The sequence below is a fragment of the Hevea brasiliensis genome, chromosome 9, assembly GCF_030052815.1.
Source record: "Hevea brasiliensis isolate MT/VB/25A 57/8 chromosome 9, ASM3005281v1, whole genome shotgun sequence".
Taxonomy (NCBI): Eukaryota; Viridiplantae; Streptophyta; class Magnoliopsida; order Malpighiales; family Euphorbiaceae; genus Hevea; species Hevea brasiliensis.
The window spans coordinates 30,333,267-30,354,529 of NC_079501.1; the positions used below are offsets into that span (position 1 = coordinate 30,333,267).

General features: G+C 30.2%; 3 protein-coding genes across 3 annotated transcripts; 1 reads left to right on the forward strand and 2 right to left on the reverse strand.

Moving 5' to 3' along the window:
• Nucleotides 1-910: 910 nt before the first annotated feature.
• Nucleotides 911-5,083, reverse strand: LOC110658516 (uncharacterized). The gene is made up of 8 exons (XM_021816171.2): nt 4,671-5,083; nt 3,791-3,853; nt 2,823-3,575; nt 2,538-2,672; nt 2,297-2,380; nt 2,131-2,190; nt 1,943-2,029; nt 911-1,601 (listed from the first exon to the last, which is right to left on the reverse strand). Exons 1-8 carry the CDS (start codon nt 5,007-5,009, stop codon nt 1,317-1,319), a joined length of 1,806 nt encoding a protein of 601 aa, XP_021671863.2. The 5' UTR covers nt 5,010-5,083; the 3' UTR covers nt 911-1,316.
• A 4,173-nt stretch (nt 5,084-9,256) lies between these two features.
• LOC110658517 (uncharacterized) lies at nt 9,257-11,718 on the reverse strand. Its single transcript, XM_021816173.2, has 2 exons — nt 11,224-11,718; nt 9,257-10,235 (listed from the first exon to the last, which is right to left on the reverse strand). Exons 1-2 carry the CDS (start codon nt 11,499-11,501, stop codon nt 9,653-9,655), a joined length of 861 nt encoding a protein of 286 aa, XP_021671865.2. The 5' UTR covers nt 11,502-11,718; the 3' UTR covers nt 9,257-9,652.
• Nucleotides 11,719-14,630: 2,912 nt separating this feature from the next.
• Nucleotides 14,631-16,681, forward strand: LOC110658519 (5-amino-6-(5-phospho-D-ribitylamino)uracil phosphatase, chloroplastic). Its single transcript, XM_021816175.2, has 2 exons — nt 14,631-14,782; nt 14,863-16,681. The coding sequence occupies exon 2, from the start codon at nt 15,297-15,299 to the stop codon at nt 16,431-16,433; it is 1,137 nt and encodes a 378-aa protein (XP_021671867.2). The 5' UTR covers nt 14,631-14,782; nt 14,863-15,296; the 3' UTR covers nt 16,434-16,681.
• Nucleotides 16,682-21,263: the final 4,582 nt, after the last annotated feature.

Below are 21,263 nucleotides of genomic sequence, written 5' to 3' on the forward strand. Positions count from 1 at the left end.
TTTTTTTAAATTTCTGTGTATCTTCTTCCTCCTCAATTCTCTCAAACGCCATTAAAGTTAGAACTAACTTGATTATCAAAGTGTTTCTACCATATTTCACCTAGATGGCTATTTTGCTTTTCCCTTTCTCTTGTTGCAAGCTCTTTATATCAAAAAAATTCAATATTCATGCCTGTAGAACTTAAAATCTTAAGTTAATAGCATATTAGGACCCTTGGAAGTGAGAACATTGTTTACCAAAATGTTTATAGAGAACCAACATGATGAAAAAGGAGGTACTGACATGCCAAGGAAACAAGATCCACAACCTTTAAAACACCGAAGACATTCCTTTTTCACTTGTATGGGCTGCAAACGAGAGTTATCCCGTCGCCTGGACTGCTATGGGCTACAAGGACTCCAATAGCATATGAATTTCTTCACTAGTTTGGGTCAATATTCATTTCTTAAAATTTTAAGCGTCAAGCTATTAGTAGTTATTAAATGCTGCATGCCAAATTCCTAGGGAGATGAAAGAATGGATCATTCTTCCATTTGACATTTCGATTCTACCCCGCCAAGATTTGAAATCAACTATTCCGATTATAACGACAAGTTCAAGAATTCAACCGTCAACGCTCGAAAACATTAATCTCTCTTTGCTAGAACCATCTGGATTCAATCTCCGTATCACTATTGCATTTTTCAAGACAAGAAGGAAACACCATTAGGAGAACGGTATCACCATTTTTAGAATTGCTCTCAAAGCCTCCAGCCCAAGGCATGTTGAAGCTTATAAAAAGCCGGCTGGAGAAGAATTAAAATTAGTTCGTTGGCTGCAACCTCCGTTTTGGTTGTTTTCGAGCAATGTGACTGTGAAGTGGAGATGGCCCAAAGCTGGCAGAGAATTCCATTGTAAAGGGCAAAGATCTTGACGTTCAAATTCAATTCAGTAATATTCGAGCATTACAGCATTCTAGGCAGTAGGGACTACCTTCAATTCAACAACCAAAATGCCGAGGTGAGGTCGCACAATGCATCCCCTCCAAAGGATTTCAAATAAACATCACATACAAATAAAATAAACCCAGCCAACTCAACAAGCACCCTCAACTTGCAAAGATTTTTTTTTTTTTTTTTTTATCAAAGCTCAAATTACAAAGATGACTTGTATTGTATCCCACTACGAAGAAACTAACATCGTCCTACTCATGTGTAGTGTATAACCTGGCTAACTACCATACAGAGGAACTCGGCTTCAGAAACTGAGGCTACCTATAGATAACCACCCACTCACCTTTAACTGTACAAAAGGAAATTTATTTTCTATATGTATATCATTCAGCATTCTTTGCAGTTTCGGAGTTCTCTTCATTCTTGAGTTTGCTGAATGATCTCTGGGTTACCATGAGAGGTATATATGGTTCACTAGTCTTCTTGAGGACCTCAATTGCCTTCTCAGGTTCACGGGGACTGACCAGCTTCTTCTCTACCTCTTCAAATTTCGCAGTTGCCCAGGGTGCAGTGCCTACACTTCTGGCAGAACTTGGACCATCTATTGTCAGCATCGATGCTTCATCCCTGGAAGCATACCAGGAATTACCACAGGCAGTGCACTCCAGCTTAAATCCAAAAAGATGAAGATTAGCCATGAGTCAGAAATATGATAAATCACAATTAAAAAAAAAAAAAGCAATAATTTAAGCCCTCTTAAGTGAACCCAAATACAGACCAAAAGCAACAAGAAGCAGCACCAAAATGGCGAATCAGAATGTCTTAATAAGTCCTCAGATTTACTATTTCAGTCCAATTATAGCCAATTCCAACTAGTTTGAGATTAAGGCTTAATTGTTGTTGCATTAGCATTATGTTTGGGTTTCCAGATAATTTTGAAATGCTGTAATAATACAAAGATTGAGGAGAAATAAAATAGCACATTAAGGATAAATAAAATAGCACAAACCTGATAGCGATCTCCATGTCCTGCTTGGATGATATCCCTTACACCCACTTTGAACTCATTGCATCTTGCGCAGCAAGCATCCGTCATCTGCTACATAAGCAACAAGTCAGACAGTATGCACAAGCACAAATCTAAGTCACAATTAACAAGCTATCCAAAATCTGACAGTTAAAACCAATAAGCAGCACCTGCATGCGTGCCAACTCCTCAGGCTCCTTTCTCGCTGTCTCCTCAGCTGTCAATCCCTCCTGAAGTTATATTAATTATTCAGACATTTTTCCACTAGTAATCACAAGAGTGCATTGCAATTTATCTAAAAAAAAACATTATGTCAATGACTTGAGAAAATCATACCTTCAATTCATTAGGTGACATATTTAGTATTTTTGAAGGTTCCAACTCTCCATTAAGTAAGCGCCGAGCCAGCAGTGCATTATTCTGCCAAAACAGGTTCATTTTTTAGTGCTAAAATTAAAAATTAACATCTTCAGCAACATTTCATCATCTTTCTATCAGGCACATTCTACAGCTGTCTAGATAGGTATATACATATATACATATATATATACATATATATATAAGCAGATACACTAACCTTCAGGTTGAAAACCAGCTGGCGCAACTTCTGGTTATATTTCTGAAAATCAGAGGAAAGAGCTTCATGTGAGGCCTTCTCCAGAGCACTTACAGCAGGAACAGCAGCATCTGGCCAGTTAAAAGTTTTGCTACTCTGTCAAGTGCAACAAAGAATAACATCAAAAAAAAAAACCCTACACAATTGTCAAATTTCAGTTTCTAATGTTCATGCTTGTCAATCATGCTATCAAAACCAGAATTCTGATAGGATATGCCTAGACTAGGTACACAACTCACTACATACTTTAAGACTCTTTGCCTGAGATCCATTTGCAGTGCCCTGGGACTTGTGCTCTTTTTCATGGTCGGTGCCATCAGAATCACCTTTCACTTTATCACCATTACCTGTGCTGTTGGGAGAACTGCACATATATTGAATATATTGAAGAAGCCTTTCCAACCATTTGTCACGATGGGTATCTCCAGTTAGTGCATTAAACTTTTCTAAGATTGCATAGTACTCTGAAGCATTGCCTGTACAACTTCCTGGCGTTTCAGCTTTAAAACTATCAGTCCTGGTAGTTACATCTTCCTCCCTTGAAACATCAAGAGGAGTGATATTCTTTTTCCTAAGAGTTCTTTTAACCTTTGAGAGATCTTCTGGTTCAGCAAAATTATCTTCATTTTCAATGTCAGGAAGCTCCCCCAAACGTGCTAGAGTTTTCTGAACAAGAAGATCAATTTCATGCTGCTTGTTGTCTTCATAATCCTTATCGGTTAACTTCCAAAGCTTTCGTTCTACAGTGTCATACACTTTCTGGACAATAAAACCGGGATGTTGTTTGCGATTTGGAAGTTGCTTGTGAATAGGAACAAAATGCACCACACATTTGTGCATTACAGATTCTGCTGGAACCTCATCACGATGGAAACTATAAAACAGCTCCCGAGTATCACGTGACTGCCAGCTTCCTCCGCCTTTTCTTTCTGCCTCTTCAGGGCGATAAAACCACTGTCCAGTTACCATCATGCTACCATTATTGGTCCGAGCAATATCCTATATTAGAGACAAGAAAACAGTTGGTGAAATTAATTTTTTTAAAAACATAATAGCTCAACTGTGAGGAAGAAGAAATGCAAAGACAATGCAGATGGAACACTTCCAATTTGAATACCTAGTCAAAAGTTGAATGTCTGCAATAAGGGACACATTACAGAAAAAGAAGTAACAGAAATCCAGTGAAACACTGTAAAGAAGTTCCACGCAGTTACCTTGATAATTGCCACATAAGGTTTTTGCTTTTTATCCTCAGGAACTAAGAGAACAGGATCCTCCTGCAGAAAAACAAAAGAAAAAAAAAATTATGAATATGCTGTGAACAACAAGGGAAAACAACAGTATTTTACTCATGACTTCAACCATCTGATACTTAAAGCACAACAATTGAGATCATTTGTATGCTGTGCTGAAGCACATCATTTTTTTAGCTGTTCAAATCACTTCTTTTCAGTAGCTCTTGCAGGGGCTTTGTGCTGGCTAGACACCTATTCTAGTGGTTTTTTGGGAATAAATGTATCATCAATCCAAAGAGGAAAAAAAAAATGTAAAAAGCATCAACTGACCTAGGAATAGCAACGAGGAGGCGGATGGGAGCGGGTATCCCTCCCAGTCCCGTCCCCACCACAGGAGTTCGGAATTGGGACGGGACTTCCCGCTGGCGGGTCAGTTAACGGCGGGACTTTTCTTTTTATTTTTTTTTTATTTTAATTTATTAATATATAATATAAACTTTATTTATTAAAAAATAAAATATAAGATAATTTTAATAATATATTTATATTTTTCTCTAAAAATATAATATTTAAATTCATAAATACAAAACGTTATTGTGCAGAGGGTCATGGGATTCGACGGCTCAAAATCGTAGTCGGAGGAAAAATTGATCTTTTGCGATCCCTAAACTAACCAGTGTATTCATGAACCAACGAACAAAGTAACCAAAAACAAAAAGCACAAGTTAAACAAATCAAATGGTATGTTAAAAAAAAAAAACCTAATTCCTCCCAAAAGCAAATTAAATTCACAAACCCCTCAAAATTCAACAAAATACAAAATCCTAACTGCACCGATCAAATTAAATAACCAACTCACCAGATCGTATCGGTTTCCATCGAACTCAAAAGCATCGTAATGACTCCTTCGTCCTCTTCCTTTCCCCGAAAGCTTAACTGGTTCACCGACGGGCTTCGCATCCTCCTGCGGCGCAACTTCCTCCTCCCGGTCGGTATTCTCCACTGCTGTCTCTACCCTAGCCTTTTTTTTCATTTTCCCTCCCCTCAATTTCTCTTCGTCTTCATCAGGAAGCTTTATTTTCTTCCTCTTCCTCTCGTTCCCTTCCAACTTCATTGACGAACGAGTTTTCGGCGGCGGAGTTGGCTCTTCGTCTTCCTCGTCACTGGTGGAGATCTGCGCAAATCTCCGGTTTCCCATTTCTAATTACTTGTCTGTTGGGTTTTCTGCTATTGGCACTGCTGGTGACGAAGAAATTTGACGGTATACTGTTGACTCGGGTACTTATGGCAAATTGTTGAAACTACGGAAATGTGCCTCCTGGTGAAACTAAATTACGATTATACCAAGCTCATGTGCCCCATTCTCAGGGACTCGACCGAATCTGAATATAGGACCAAACTAAAATTTTTTTATATTAATATTTTGATTTAGTTTGATTTTTAATTAAAATAAGATCAAATTGAACTAAAAATTAATCTGTATTGAAAATTAAAATTAAATTAATTATATATATATATATATATATATTTTAATATTTTTAAATATATTATATAATTTTAAAATCTTTTTAATTAAAATAAGGTTGTATGATAGACTTATGAAAATTAATTTATAAATATTAACTTTAATTTATAAATATTTGAAATTTTTGCAATTATATATATGATTAAAATAATTATATATTACTGATAAGTAATTAATATATTTAAAAAATTATTTATAAATGTTTTTATTATTAAAATAATAAAAAATTTAAATAAAAATAATAAAATAAAATATTTAATTAAATTAACTTATAAATATAAGACTTATAAATATTAAAATTATAAATTTAATTTATAAATTTAAAAATTATTATAAATAAATATATCAGCTTATTTTTATAACTTATAAATTGATTATTTTTATAACTTATAAATTCTCTTTATGTAAAAATAAATTATCTTTTATAAAAAAAAAATATCTTTTTTTTCTTTATTTGTATTAATAATTACTACTAATAAATTAATAAATTTAAATAGTCTAATTAAAATTAGTTTTTTATTATAATGAAAAAATTAAATTATTTATAAATAATTATTAATATTTGAATTCAATTATTACAGATTTGGCTTACGATGTAAATTGAAGTTTTAATACATAGAGAGATAAAAATATATAAAAAGTTTTGGAGCTATATTTCAAATAACAACTAACTTTTAAGATGTGATTTAAATTTTTTTTTATTATAGAAATCGTATAAATTTTTTTTTTATCAAAATATATTAATTAAAAAATTATAAAAACTTAACATGATAGATCCACTCTAACCAAGCCAATTAATGCAAGTGAAGCTCGAAATAACATATACTCACACACAAAGTGAAATTTACCTTAATTTTATCTATTTCAATTTTATTTATTGATAAAATTGAAATAGATAAAATTAAGGCTTATTTATGAAGATTTTAATGATCACCTAATCCTAGTGGGAAATAAATCTGCTTTTTAAGAAGTTTAGATAAACTTAAATACTTTAAGAAGTCTAGACAAAATAGGAATATAACTAATCCTACTTAAAATTGGAAACATAAAAAGCAAATCCTAACTAAAATAAGAAACTACATTAAGAATATGCTTGATACAACACAATGCAATAAAATGTAATCATAATGCAATAAAATGTAATTAATTATGTAATAAAATTAAAATTATAATATAATGCAATATATTGAGCATTTACATTACTTAATTTGAAAGAACAAAAAATTAATATAATTAACATTACAATATCATGTATATATATATAATTATAAACATTTTGATGGAATGTGATCAAATTAGTAACAATATCTTATTAGATATTATTTTAATTTGAAATTATTAATATTTTCATTATTATCACCAGCAAGTAATGATAGCGGTAACTAAGTAATGATAGTAGTGAGGATAATTGAATAGTGGTGGTAGCAACAGTGGCTAAGTGGTGGTAGCAATAATGGCTAAGTGGTGTTGGAAATACTAGTGGTAATGATGGTAATATTAGTGGTGGCGATGACGATGTTGAGGTGGTGATGATGATCGTGGTAACAAGGTGAAAGTGAGGGTGGAGGCAGTGGCAGTAGCCAGGCAATGGTAGTGGTAGCGATAATGGTAGTGGTGGCAGTAGTAAGGTGATGACGGTAGTTAAATGATAGTGGTAGTAGTAGAGGTGTTCGAATGATGGTGATGGTTTGGTAAGGGTGTAAATGAACTAAGCAATTTGTGAGCTACTTGAGACTCGACTCGATAAATGTTCAACTCAATTCGACTCATTTTTTCAACGAGCTAAGCCAAAACTCAAATTTTAGGCTTATTTAATAAACAAGACGAGCTCGAACTTAGCAGTATTTGGCTCGAACTCGAGTTTGGCTCCCGAATTGGTTCGTTGAACATGTTCGTAATCTGGGTCATTAAATAGCTTGCCATCTTGCTCGTTAAATAGGCTGGTGAATAAGTTCATAGCTAAGTTTGTTTTAAGGCTCATTCATAAATTCGTGAACTGGCTCGTTTACAAAAATATTTATATTAGTGATTGTAATTTATAATATTGTAAATATATTTATTTTATTTATGATTGTTTGAAAAATAATATATAAAAATATATAATTTAAAATTATAATATATATCAATACATAAAATATAGTTTTTTGTAATTTATTTTTTTTAAATAAAGTTAATTTGTATAAAAATAAAATCAGAATATTAAATATATGATCCCAATATAATAAAATAATATATTATTAAATATTATATTATTATATAAAATTATAATATAGTCAAAATAAAAAGTGTATTTATAAAATATAATTATTTGTATTTTAAATATAATTTTTATAAAAAATAAGTTAATTTATATGAGAAATAAATTTAAACTATTATATATATATATATATATATATATATATATATATATATATATATATATATATTAAATACATAAAAATTCATTGAACTCTTTTATATGGATTAAAATATTAAATAAATCAAAACTTAATTATGCAATTTTGATGGTAATCGTACATTTACAATATAAATTCATCTCTTTCTTTCTCTTTCTCTCTATATTTTAAACTTTTAAAAGATTAAACTCGAAGTTTAATACTAATCTATCTAATGATTATTATTACTTTGTCTCTCTTTACATCTTCTCACTTTTTTTTTATTAACACTAATTAATATATTTATATATTATTATTCTCTATACTATCATTTTTCTAATATTTATTTTTATAATATTTATCTCTTTATACTGTAAACCTTTAAAAGATTAAAATTTAAGTTTAACACTATTTCATATTCTGTATATATAACTTAAATACGTGCTTTCATAATTACTATTATATTTAATATTAATTATCTACTTATTCCATTCAAATTAATTTGTTCATATCTTTAAAAGAGTATAGGCAAAAAAATATAAAGTGCCAAATATAATTTGATAAATTAAATAATTTAATATATTTAATATTTTTAAACCTATTTAAATAAATTAATATAAAATAGTAAAAAAACTTAAATTATAATATATTTACATAAAAAATTAATAAAAGTTATTCACAGTATGAATTAATTAATAATACAAAAAATATATATTTTATCAAAATCACATTAGAAAAATAAAATAATAATTTAATTATAATTACATAATATTTATAATATAATTTTAAAACTACGTAGTAAAATTATATAGTTTTGAATTAAAAAAATAAAAAATAATTAATTTTATTTGAATTGTAATGGTGTTGCAATTTGTGTTAGTTTAAAATACCTTGTAATGTGTTTTAAATTAATTTTCTAAGTATTTTCTATTATTATGATTATCGACTTATATAATAATGTATTATGAAAAATAATTGTGAATAAAATTAGATATAATAACAGTCGAGCTGTAGCTCAAGCTTATCGAAGTCGAACCGAGTTTAACCTTATCAAACTTGTATTCGAGCTCGTTTTAATAGTTTACCAAACTTGACATGAGCCAAGCTCGAATTTAGCTCGTTAATATAATAAACGAACTTAAAATGAGCTAAACTCGAATCGAACTCAAACTTAATATATTTTAAATGATCCGAACTCGAGCCTTAACGTTAAAGCTCAAACCGAGCTTGAATTCAAGTTCAAGCATGAACCAATTTTAACGAACCAAACCTGAACAAACCAAAACTTGGCTCAACTCGATTCGTTTACACTCCTATGATTTGGTAATAGTATTTATAATAAATAAATAAATCAAGACAAGTAATTATAGTTACAATCCATTTTTGTATGTAATGATAATTAATTATATTATTTAATTATCATTTTATTACATCAAAAATTTTCATATTACCAAACAAAGTAATCAAATAATGTAATTAATATACATTATACTTTTAATTACATCTTATTAAATATAACTTCAAATTCTAAATAACATGGGGAAATTGAACCTAAATCAATATAGGAAAATTAAAAATTAAGTCTACAGCCTTTTCTTGTCCCAAAAAAGATGCTCTACATCACCAACGGACCTGCTCACATACACTAGCCTAAAACCTATAATGTTAAGTGAAAATACTTGAAGCATTCATCTCAGAAATTACAATATCAAAAATAGAGCTTAGAGGCTCATTCCAAACAGATGGACAAACATTTAGCAAAGCTCCCTTTGCAAAAGTGTGAGCAGCCCTATCAGCTTATCCTTCAACCCAAAACAGGACAACCATTAACCCAAAACAGGACAAACTCGAACCCTCTCTCTCTCTAACAGCTGATGCCAAATAACCAGAGATCGACCTTGAATCTTCTCAGTCCTCTTAAACGCGATTAGGATTGACCTACTATATAAAAAATGGGACTGTCAAATTAGTAATGTTTCGAGTGCTATCATGCTCATTACTCTCAGCAATTTCCTTCAGGCTAGTCCAAGATTTTCTCTTTCTTTTACTTGATGCACCAAAAGTTCTTTCACCAGCTTCAGCAGCATTATTGCTTTCAGATTGCTCTGATGATTTAGATCCTGATCTAGTTCTCTTTCTTCTCTTTGCATCCAATAACGTCGCTCCACTTCTCACTAATGGAGTTGCTGGGCTGTTTAAAACAGAAGGATCCCCAGATGGCGAAGGCAAAGCTATTTCATCCTTGCTTTTTGTCACTTTCTCCAAGCTGGCAGACTTCTGAGCCATGGACTTGAAAGGTTCTGATTTGGCAGATGGCTTTGGCTTTGGCTTAGGTGGGCATATTTCTTTCATATGGCCTTTTGGAGTTCCTCTCTTCAGATTCTGATGTGAACAGAAATGGCACTTGTAAACAACATTATTCTGCATAGGAGTATTAGATTTCTTTTGTCTACGCCTTGCCTTTGTTTGAGTCCTTTCGATTCGCACTGTGCAGTTAAAACCAGGCTGAAGAATTGTCTCACATCTGCAACACATTGGATTTACAAACAGGCTGAAGCATTCTTACCAATCATAAGAAGATAGCATTTTGGAAAAAGAGAAGAGGTCAAGCTAGCTAGATACTTAAACCAATGAACACATGATGCAATCAATTGTTATCCTTCTAAAGGCAACGTTAAGAGCAATAACAGTATTGTCTCTCCAATCCAATATGAAACCAAAGTAAGACATTCTATGCTATGCAAAAATAACCGTAATTTATTTGCTCCCATCGATGCACTGATTGAATAATCAACATGGGTAGTTAAGCATGAAAAATAAATAAATTCACATATTCAAGAATACTGTTACTTCAGTTTTTTCATCTTTTACTCTTGTAGAAGTTTGAATGCACGGATACAGAAACCAATAATAATTCCATTTCGATGCACTGGAGAAAGCTGGCATACCAGCAACTGAAGAAGTCAATGAGAAACTTTTCAGCAACTTATATTATTGTAGCAAATTCAACTACGATTGAAAGTTTATCCATTAAAAATGTAAGCCATAGAAACTTTGATGCAAGCTATGTTTGTTGCCAGGAAGGTCCACAGTTTGCACTGAAACTGAATCATAAAAAGTTTTACTCTGCATTCCCCAAAAAAAGAGAGTTTAATCTGTAGTGATTGCACCACATTGAGATGATCCATATATGCCAAGTCCTCATTGTTTTATAACTTCAATTGACATATTTCAAGGAGTATTGAAAGATGGACACTGCGCTACCCTGCTCTAAAAGTGAAGGGACAGAAGAAGGAAGATAAAAAGAAGTTTTATCTAACTAGGAACCACATTCCCAAGAGCACTAGCATTGGCTACTGAAAAGAATAGGCAATTCTAATTCTCACCAGATGATAAAAGAAAACCACTACGTAGATTTTAGTACAAAATAATCGAAATTAAAAACTTCAGACAATTCCCAATTGTCAGCAACAATAGTAAATATGTATAGAGGGAAAGCTCAGCAGACAAACCTCTGGCACAGAATTATAGAAGGGTCAGGTGAAACTCCCAAGATCTCTCGAGCTACGGCGAATTGGCGGCCGAAAAAGGCACCGAGAGAAGGAATTGAAGCTTCTCCGCTTGCCCATACAGCGAGCTTTTGCAAGTGCTCGAGTTTCAATAAAGACTTGGGATTACGAGAGGCGCCTTTGTTTTGTATTTTACCGGTTCTTTCTTCTCTCAACGATACTGAACTCTGAGACAGAGTTGGCGTGATTGGTTGCTTTTTGGCACCACCTTTCTTGCCCATGTTCTTAAGATGCGCTAGGAATTTAGACGAACGGTTGGTGGGTGAGGATGGAGAGGACGAGAACAGGAGAGATCACGGCGTTGAACGAGGACAAAACACACTTTTTTCGGGAGACCTAGAGCTTAAGGCGTCGAAAGCAAGACTCTGCCGCCATTGGGCCTGAAACGGCAGGAGGAAACGAGAGAAACGGCGGGGGGTCCCCAGAGAGAGACCCGCGTCGTTTGATTTCCATCTCGCATCTCCCAAAGCCCTAAAATCAGCCCATCACTGTCATTGATCCAAGTCTAAGCCCAAATTTGACACGGAACGTCCACGCGGGTCGAAATTGGACGTTTCTGAAATTTGTCAACCTGGCCAACTCAAAAGCATGCAAATATAAGGCTGCGTACAGTGTACTTGTGAAAAATAATTTCTCATTTTTTAAAAAAATTTTCATTTTCATTTTCAATTGAAAATGATAAAAATAAAATAAAATAAAATGCGTTTCCAATCAATAATAAAAATAATTTTTAATTTAAAATTTAAAAATTTATTATTTTTTCATAAATATCATTATAAAATATATTTAAAATTTTATTTTTTTTGAAATTTTTTAATGTGTACTATTCATTTATTTTTATAATAATATAATTAAAACTTTAATGTAGAATTAAAAAATAATTAAAACTTTACTCTCAATATCTCACTTTCAATATGTAATTTAAAAAAAAAATTTACAATTAAAACATTAGAATTAAAATAAAAATTTTTATAATAAAAAATATTTAAAATAAAATTTTCATAATAATAAATTTATTTTATCAATGAAATAAAATTTGATATATTAACATTTTATAGTAAACTATATAGAGAAAAATGTATTATATATTTGTGATATAAAAATAAATTAATTTAACACACTAATAAAATAAATTATTGATAGTATTTATTACTCAAAGTCATAAGTTAGTGAAATAAAAAACTTTCATCTCTTTTATAGTTATTAATTATTTTATATCAATATAATACATTTTAAGTTAATAAATAAATAATTCTAATATAATTTTATAAATAAAAATTTCATAGATGTAAATTTAAATGACAATTAACTTCAAAACTTATTATGATATTTTCATTGATTTTTACAATAATAATTCTATAATTTTGTCTTAAGAATTGAAATCGAACTAAATTATTAATGAATGAAATAAAAAATTAATTTCAATTTTAGTATTAATAAAAGAAAAATAAAAAATTTTGATTTATTATTATATTTTTTTTAAAAAATGGAACCTCATCCATCCAACTCTAATGGGTGAATCAGAAGGAGTGGTGCAAGGAAGCAATCAATTGCCTTGAATCCTAATTTTGGTCATTGAATAAAGTCTTCAACAAGTGATTGTTTGAACACTATAATGGAGAAATTTATTCCTTCATAAGTTTTTAGGATTGCTTAAGCAATCATTTTCTTCACCATTTAGATAAAGAATGAAAATTTAACCCATTCTCCAAAAATAAATAAATAAATAAATAATAAAAATTTAACCACATTTATTTTGGGCCAAATATTTATATTTGTGTTTTATTTTTCTATATTATGATAACTTATTACAATATTTTTGTTGAATGAAATCAAAATCCATTATTTAAAAAGGGGAAAATGCAGTATGATTAATAATTAAAAAAAAAACTTATTGATATATGAATAATATCATAAAAAAGGTAAGGAATTTCATACCTCACATCTTTTTATTGAGGAAGTGAATGACTTATTATTAATAAAATGCCATGTAATTTTTTAGAGAAAGTAACTATAAATTCAAATGTTTATAATAATTACCAATAAGTAATTATATTTTATACATAATAAAATATTAATTAATAATTATGTAAAAATATTAACAATTTTCTTTTTTAGTTATTATAAATATTGTATGCCAACTCAAGTATAAAGTCAATGAACCAGAATTCACAATGCTTCTTAAGGGAAATTATAAAATAAAGTAAGGCCGAGTATTTGATTCAAATAGAATCGAATTGAATTAAATTATTAAAATTAAATTAATTAAATTATTATATTTTAAAAATTAAATAAAAAACCAAATCGAATAATCAAAGCTCATGTCAAATAATTAATCAAGTATACATAGCTCTCTAAAAAAAATAATGGCAAAAATATCAAATAAAGCATGACAATAAAAAAGTGCTTTTTTTTTTTAAATTCCCGATTAATTAGAGATTTCTAATGATTGTAAGTGTTATCAAATTTAAATTGCAATTTAATTATTATTTTTAATATTTAAATTGCAATTTAATTATTATTTAAATTTAATTAAAAATATTTTAAATTATTTAAATCTGTCTCATAATTTATTGTTATTATTTATATAATGCCTAAACTCATTTAACTTTATATATTATACTTACATAAAATATATTTTTATTAATAATTTATAGTTTAAAATTTTAATAATTTTATAAAATATTTAAATTTTATTTATTTATAATATTTTATATAAAATATATAAATATTATTATAAAAATATATTTTATAATTAATTAATTACTTATAATAATAAATATTTAATATATAAAATTTAAATTTAATATATAAAATTTAAATTTAATATAAACATTATTTCTTAAATTTAAAATTATTTTAAATATAATTAATATTTGAGAATATTTAATTTGACTTAAAAATTAATAAAACCTATTTATAAGTAAAAAAAGTATAAATAAATTAATATTTAATTTAAATTATAAATTAAAAAATATTTAAAATAAATTATAAATTATAAATAAAATTATATTTTTATAATTAATTAATTTATTTTAAATTATTATTTAATTAAAAAAATTAGATTATTTTAATAAATTTTTAAAAACATCAATACTATTCTAATAATTATAATATTTAATAATATATATTTTTTAATCATTTTATTAATTAATTTCCTTTTACATATCATTTTACCAAACCCCAAACACCGTTTTAAATACCTAATCCATTTATTTCATGATGAAAGGATAAAAATCAAAAAGACCTGATTAGACAGACAACACCGGCACGTGTACTTCCAGCCGGTCACTTTCACCGGCATCACCGGTCTCTTGTTAAGGCCTTGCCTGTTAATATTAACCACGAAAATGGTCATAAAAACCACGTATTTCCTTCTTGGAGAAGCCAAAACCAGAGAGAGAGATTCAGATATCTTCCCTTATGCCAAGAATCTAGTTTCTCCCTCTATTTCTCCCATCTCAGCCCTCGAATCTTTTCTCAACGATTAATTCAACTCCAGGTTCTTCATTACCTATCCATTTCATTTTCTGTATATAGATTATATAGATTATATACCTACAGTTTCTATTTTTCACGCAGGTTTCCTCAATTTATAGGCTGTAATTTGTGCTTTATTTGGAGTGTTTTCTGTATATATTGTTTTTTTTACTTCTGGGATTGTAATTTTATAGGTTTTCTAGCTGTTCATATTTCTTATTTCGGGTTATAAAATACTGGGATTGATGGGTCATGTTTAATTTGGCTTGAGAGCAACAATTATGGTGGTTTCTTTTTAATCAAGCTTGGGGTTTTTGTTTTTGAAGTCTGTTATATTCTTTCCTTTAAGCGGTTGCTAGAATATTCCAGAACATTATAGCTATCCGTAGGTATTGTTAATTAGGTAAGGCTCATTAGAGGTTGAATTAGGGAAGGTTGGATTAGAATTGCGTTTCTTCAAGAGGTGAATAGGTCTGTGTAATTTGGTTTATTGAATTAGAATTGTACTTGGGCTGAGCTGTATTTTCTTGGCAACCATGGCGGACTCGATTGCAGCAACATCTCTCCTTGGGTATAGACCCCTGTGCAGGGGATTTTCTGTCAAGAATTCTTCTTACAGAAGGAAATCTTCAAATTTGAGTAACTGTCGCTTCTTAGGATCAGAATTTATGGGTAGAAAGATTGTTTGTTTATCTCCAAGATTGAAAGATGATAGGTATGTGAATACATTAATTAAGGCCCTTGCAATGGGATTAACAAAAGAGGCATATTCATATAGAGAGGAGAAAAGAATACCACGCACTTGGAGTTATCAACCTGACAATGGTGCTGATCGAAAACCAGGTCTATGGCCGCCAGAAAATAGAGCAGATAACCCTTCACTGCACAACCCTTTGCTTCGACAAGAAAGGATGGGTTGTGGCTGGTTGGGTGCCATATTTGAGTGGGAGGGTGTCATCATTGAGGATAATCCTGATCTTGAGAAGCAAGCCTGGCTTGCTCTTTCACAAGAAGAAGGTAAATCCCCTCCTCCAGCTTTCATTTTAAGACGAATAGAAGGGATGAAGAACGAACAAGCAATTTCTGAAGTTCTGTGTTGGTCAAGAGAGCCAGCAGAACTGAGAAGAATGGCCAATAGGAAGGAAGAAATTTACCAAGCTATGCAAGGTGGTATATATAGATTACGGTCTGGCTCGAAGGAGTTTGTGAATGTTTTGATGCATTACAAAATACCAATGGCATTGATATCCACACGCCCTAGGAAGACTCTTGAGACTGCGATTGGAAGCATTGGGATTGAGGGGTATTTTACTGCCATTGTAGCGGCAGAAGATGTTTACAGGGGGAAGCCTGACCCAGAGATGTTTGTTTATGCAGCACAGCTTCTAAAATTTATTCCAGAACGTTGTATTGTGTTTGGGAACTCCAATCAGACTGTGGAGGCTGCCCACGATGCTCGGATGAAGTGTGTGGCTGTTGCTAGCAAGCATCCCATGTATGAGCTCAGCGCTGCAGACTTGGTGGTGAGGCATTTAGATGAGCTTTCAATTGTTGATCTCAAGAATCTTGCTGATATTGAATCACCAGAATTTGGTTCCCTTGAACCAGAGATGGAGTTGGAGGAGGATGAGGATCGGTCTACTGGTGTGGGAGTTGATGATATTTTCTGGTGACTCCTATGAATTGTACAGTTTGCTTAGCACTTTATTAATTTCTTGTTGGACGTTAGTCCTATATGTCTCTTGTAACATCATTGAAAACCATTAGCCCTTGTGTTTTAGGGGCAAACAAGGTTAGGAAAAAACTGAAAGGGAGGGGGGGAAAAACAAAGAAAGAAAAGTAGTCTGCATTGGACTACCTCAGTATTATCATGTACTTATTATAATCTGTACCATATATATAATTGTCTTTGGATAATTTATTTGGTAGTGTCTTCCGTGTTTGAACTTTTTAGAACTAGACTATGATATATGGGTAACGGTCATGGTGTCTTCAAGTGACATTGGCAAAGTGTCTTCATATTGACAGAGTGACATTGGCAAAGTGGTGTCTTCTTCCATTTTTGCTGTGCAGTCTCCATAAATAGTGGTGTCTTCAGTGCATGTGGTTAGCAGCTTTACAAAAGGGACCGACATTAAAATCATAATCTGCTGATCTCCTTCAATTTCAGTTTTATTGTAGTTTTGATTAAATTCAGTAGTTGAAAACTTTTTCTTTTTTTAAATAGAAAATTTAGTTCTAAAGTAAAATGATTAATTCTGATTCTAGTCAAAACCAATTTTAATCAAATTAATTAATTTTGATTTTGCTTCTATTTCAAAAAAAAAAACCGGTTTGATTGTCAATTTCAAACCGGATCATGGCCGGTCTACTCTTAGCCTCTTACCATTTTCTTCAAAACATAAGAAGAGGAATCCCAAATGAGTTCCCCTTCTTGTAGCACTAGTCAAGCTTACTGAAGGATTAATGAATTTCAGGTCCTAGTCTACACACAGCCTCCGCAATCACTCCGCTACCCGTTACTGTCATAACCTTATTCATCTTCACTACCATTGAGAAGTCTAGTGTGAAAAGAAATGATATTAATTACTCATTTTACATTAATCTTAATTTTAAGTGTTGATAATCTTTATTGTAGAATATATAAGATAAATTTTTATTGGAAAATGTGAAAAAATAAAAGTTTTAGTGTTTGTTTGATAATATTAATTGTTTTAATAACTGTAAATGATTTTATTAGCCGTTAATAATTTTTAAGGTAACTTTTGATATTTTGACCTAATCAAAATATTACCTCTATTATTTATATTATTTGATAGCATAATATTTATATTAATATTTAGATTTTGATAGAGTAATTCATATAATGTTAGCCATCTTGAGTGTTTTGAATGATAAAAAAAAAATGATACTACTATTTTTACATTTAAGAGTCAATCTAAATTATTTTTATCGAATATTTCTACTTTGAGACTTTATTCTGCAATATTAGTTGTTATGGCAGTCGTTAACTATTTTAATAGCTATCGACTGTTTTACTAACTGTTAGATATTGGCTATGTTTATATAGTTATTTAAAATAGAAGTGTTCAGTAAATATAACTATTGATTAGTTATTAAATGTAAAAATAGTGGCAATGTCTTATTGGCTTTAGTCAAAATACTCCATCAACCTCTAAAAGTTAGGAGGAATAATTTTTTATAAACCACCATCTCAATCTCTAAACACTAATATAAATAATATGACATCGAAAAATATAAATAAGAGAGTAACATTTTAACTAGAATCAAAATATTTAATTTTATCTTAAAAACTGCTACTAAACAAGGTTTTAATTGAGTTTGTAAGAAAATTTATGTGTTTGGAATACTTTTTGAAATGCTAAAATTCTTTTGAATTTTATTATATAGAATAATTAACAAGTGAAATAAATGTATTTATTTTTATATTTTAACTTTATTTATTTATAAATAAATATAATTTTACTAAGTTTTTTTAATATTTAAGATAAAATTTTATTAAATAAATTGAATTCTTATAATATTATGCTATTTTGACATGAATTTATTTCTTTTAAAATGAATTTTTTTAATTAAAAGAATTGAATCTAACAATTTAAAACTTTTTAAGCATGGTGATTAAAAAAATCAGTTAAATTGAATATTTTTTTCATTTTTAACTTTTCAAACACACCCATAAAGAATATTAATGAATTTTACCTAAGTGGTAATAGTGCCATTTTTAAGATGGTGAAATCTTGAATTTGAATTTAACTATATTATATTAAAAAATAATCTCATTGAGAATAGTAAGATATATAAAATTATTAATACTGATTAAATCATGAGTATTGGATATTTTATTTTCTTTTTTATATTTTAAAAAATCTGAATTAAAAAAAAATATGTTTCCCTTAATCTTTATTTACTGAAGGATTAAAAATATATATTTTTTATGATTACTGTAAGCACGGGTTTATGTAAAAATAAAATTAATAACTATTCAATTAAATATTTATATCTAAGTTTATATATTTTTATACACATCTTTTTAATAATTAAGTTCATTTTTATATAACTTAAACTTATATATATATATATATATATATATATATATATATATATATATGATTTAATGCTGTGTAATGAAAAGGGAATTATATTTCATTTATATTTCACTTCACGTGTTAGGCTTGATTAAAATGCGTCATTAATTAATTAAATTACACATATCGAAAAAATACAAAATCAAGACACCAATTGACAAAAATACATTGGGAAATTAAATTAGATTTTAGTGTTAACTGAATAAATGCATAGCATATACATGAAGGTAATATCAACATATAAAATAACAAAAAATAAAATAAATCAGATATTAAAATTAGAAGGCTTAATAATATATTAAGCCTATGTATATATTTTCTTGATATTTACTGGACTTAACATACAATACATATAAAATCAAAATCCAAACTTTTATGACTGAATATCTTGATTTTTTTTTTTTTTCAACTTCTATTTTAAAAAACAATTATTGTAATATTCATTGTTGTTTAAATCATATTTTTATTTTGAAATTATTATAATTAAAATATATTAATTTTAATTTTTAATTTTAGTTCAATGTTGTACCTCCTTCCATTTTTTTTTTTTTTTTGTTTTTAACGGAAAATATGAGGACATTGCATTGATGATTAAAGAGTTACATGGCCACAATCCCACAACACATAGTTTGCAACTGAAACTCCCTTCCAAGCTCTACAAACAAAAAGCTCAAAGCTTAGAATAACATGGAGTCCTAAGAATACACCGGTTAACTCATTATTTTCTTCATTGGCAGCCACCAAACCAACGTCAACATGATGATGCTTTTTACCATTAGCACCAGCCGAAGAGAAACTGAGGACGATCGAAGGGGAGCTGTAAAAGTAGGACAAGAAGCACTATGAAGGACACCAAACTGGATCAAACTCGCCATCCAGTATGTAATGTCCTAAAAAATTTTAAAATTTATTTATAATTATGAAATTTAATATTCTAATTGTTATTTCTTTCAAACGTATTTTATGGAAGTATTTTAAAGTTTACTACTATTTCAAGTATTTAAGTAATAGTATTGTTAAATGAGATTTACTATTACTATTATTATTATTATTATTATCATAATTATTGCAGTATTTTATATAAAAAACTTGATTTAAAATAATTAAAGCATATTTGGACCCATTTCAAGAATTTTAGACCTAACTGAAAAGCATACAAAAGTTTAAGGCTTAATATGTAATTAAAAGTAAAAAAAAAAAAAAAAACCTCAAAATGCAATGTAGCAGCCCTCCCCCCTCCCCGGTCTCTTTCTCCCTGACACTCTCCCTCCCTCCCATTTCTCCCTTGCCGGCGAGGAATACCGAGCCGGTAACCTCCCCCAGCGGCTCCAGTGTCGATCGACCTTCCTCCAGCAACCATGGACGTCGGTGAGAGCTTCCTTAGCCCCCGGAATGAAGAGAGAGAGAGGAGGACGCGTGTGATAGGAGCACCACCTTCCAAGGCCATTTTCGGCCATCTCCAATGATGGGAAGACAGGGCACCCCAATAGCAAGCTTCTAGCAGCTCAAGGTTCTTTCTCTGACCAATACACGTAGGTTTTAATGGAGTTTCCAATGAGAATCAAGGAGAGAGAAAGAGGAGAGAGAAAGTAATGGCAGTGGCTTTCCGACCATTTTTCCAATGATCCGACTGTCAGGTCCACGATCCGAGACCATCGATGGACTCAGAGCGACAAAACCTTCAAGATGAGACTGGCCCTGCTTTGACCGAATACCATTTGAAAAAGACAATCATCAAACGGTCCAGATCTCTTGATGCAATCGGATCGACAATAGCTCACCGGCATTAGGGACCGAGTTTTTGACCTGATATGGGTATCTGGTGGGCTGTCCTAGAAAGGGGTCATGTTTACAGTTATTCCCCACATTTTTAGACATCCCAGATGCATTTCAAGTAGCAGAATTTGCAAAGGTAATTGGTGCCGACTAGCCTTTTTTTTCCTTTTAGCCAAATCAGTTGTAATCGGGTCGACTAGTCTATGAGTAAGATATTAATTATTTTTATAATTTCAATATTAATTATATATTTGGCATACTCATATATTTTATAAATAATTAATTATGCACATAAATAGTTAATATATTAGGGACAGTTTAGTTGTTGCATATTTAATTATTGTTATTTATTTGTGATTGTAGCCCTGAGGATAATTTAGAGCGCTGTGTGTGTGTTGGCGTGAGTATTATGCGAATATTGATATGGGTAGGACGAAATAGTTACGGCTAGAGTTTGACTCACTGGGACTCAGTCCTTATATATAGATAATTCGGGGTGAGTATAGCTTTGAGTTGATCTCGCTGACCCCCGCACTTAGATTATGAAAGTCCGGCTTGAGTTGACTTCGCTGGCAGGTATTGGATTAAAAGAGTTGTATAGAATATTAACTCCCATATATA

Excerpts from the sequence above, each read along its gene's own strand:
- LOC110658517 (XM_021816173.2), bottom strand. The coding sequence starts at position 11,501 with ATGGGCAAGAAAGGTGGTGCCAAAAAGCAACCAATCACGCCAACTCTG. Across the intron at positions 10,236-11,223 it reads TCTATAATTCTGTGCCAGAG|ATGTGAGACAATTCTTCAGC; the intron begins GTTTGTCTGCTG and ends AATGTGTTGCAG.
- LOC110658516 (XM_021816171.2), bottom strand. The coding sequence starts at position 5,009 with ATGGGAAACCGGAGATTTGCGCAGATCTCCACCAGTGACGAGGAAGAC. Across the intron at positions 3,854-4,670 it reads ATGGAAACCGATACGATCTG|GAGGATCCTGTTCTCTTAGT; the intron begins GTGAGTTGGTTA and ends GTTTTTCTGCAG. Across the intron at positions 2,673-2,822 it reads CTCAGGCAAAGAGTCTTAAA|AGTAGCAAAACTTTTAACTG; the intron begins GTATGTAGTGAG and ends TGCACTTGACAG.
- LOC110658519 (XM_021816175.2), top strand. The coding sequence starts at position 15,297 with ATGGCGGACTCGATTGCAGCAACATCTCTCCTTGGGTATAGACCCCTG.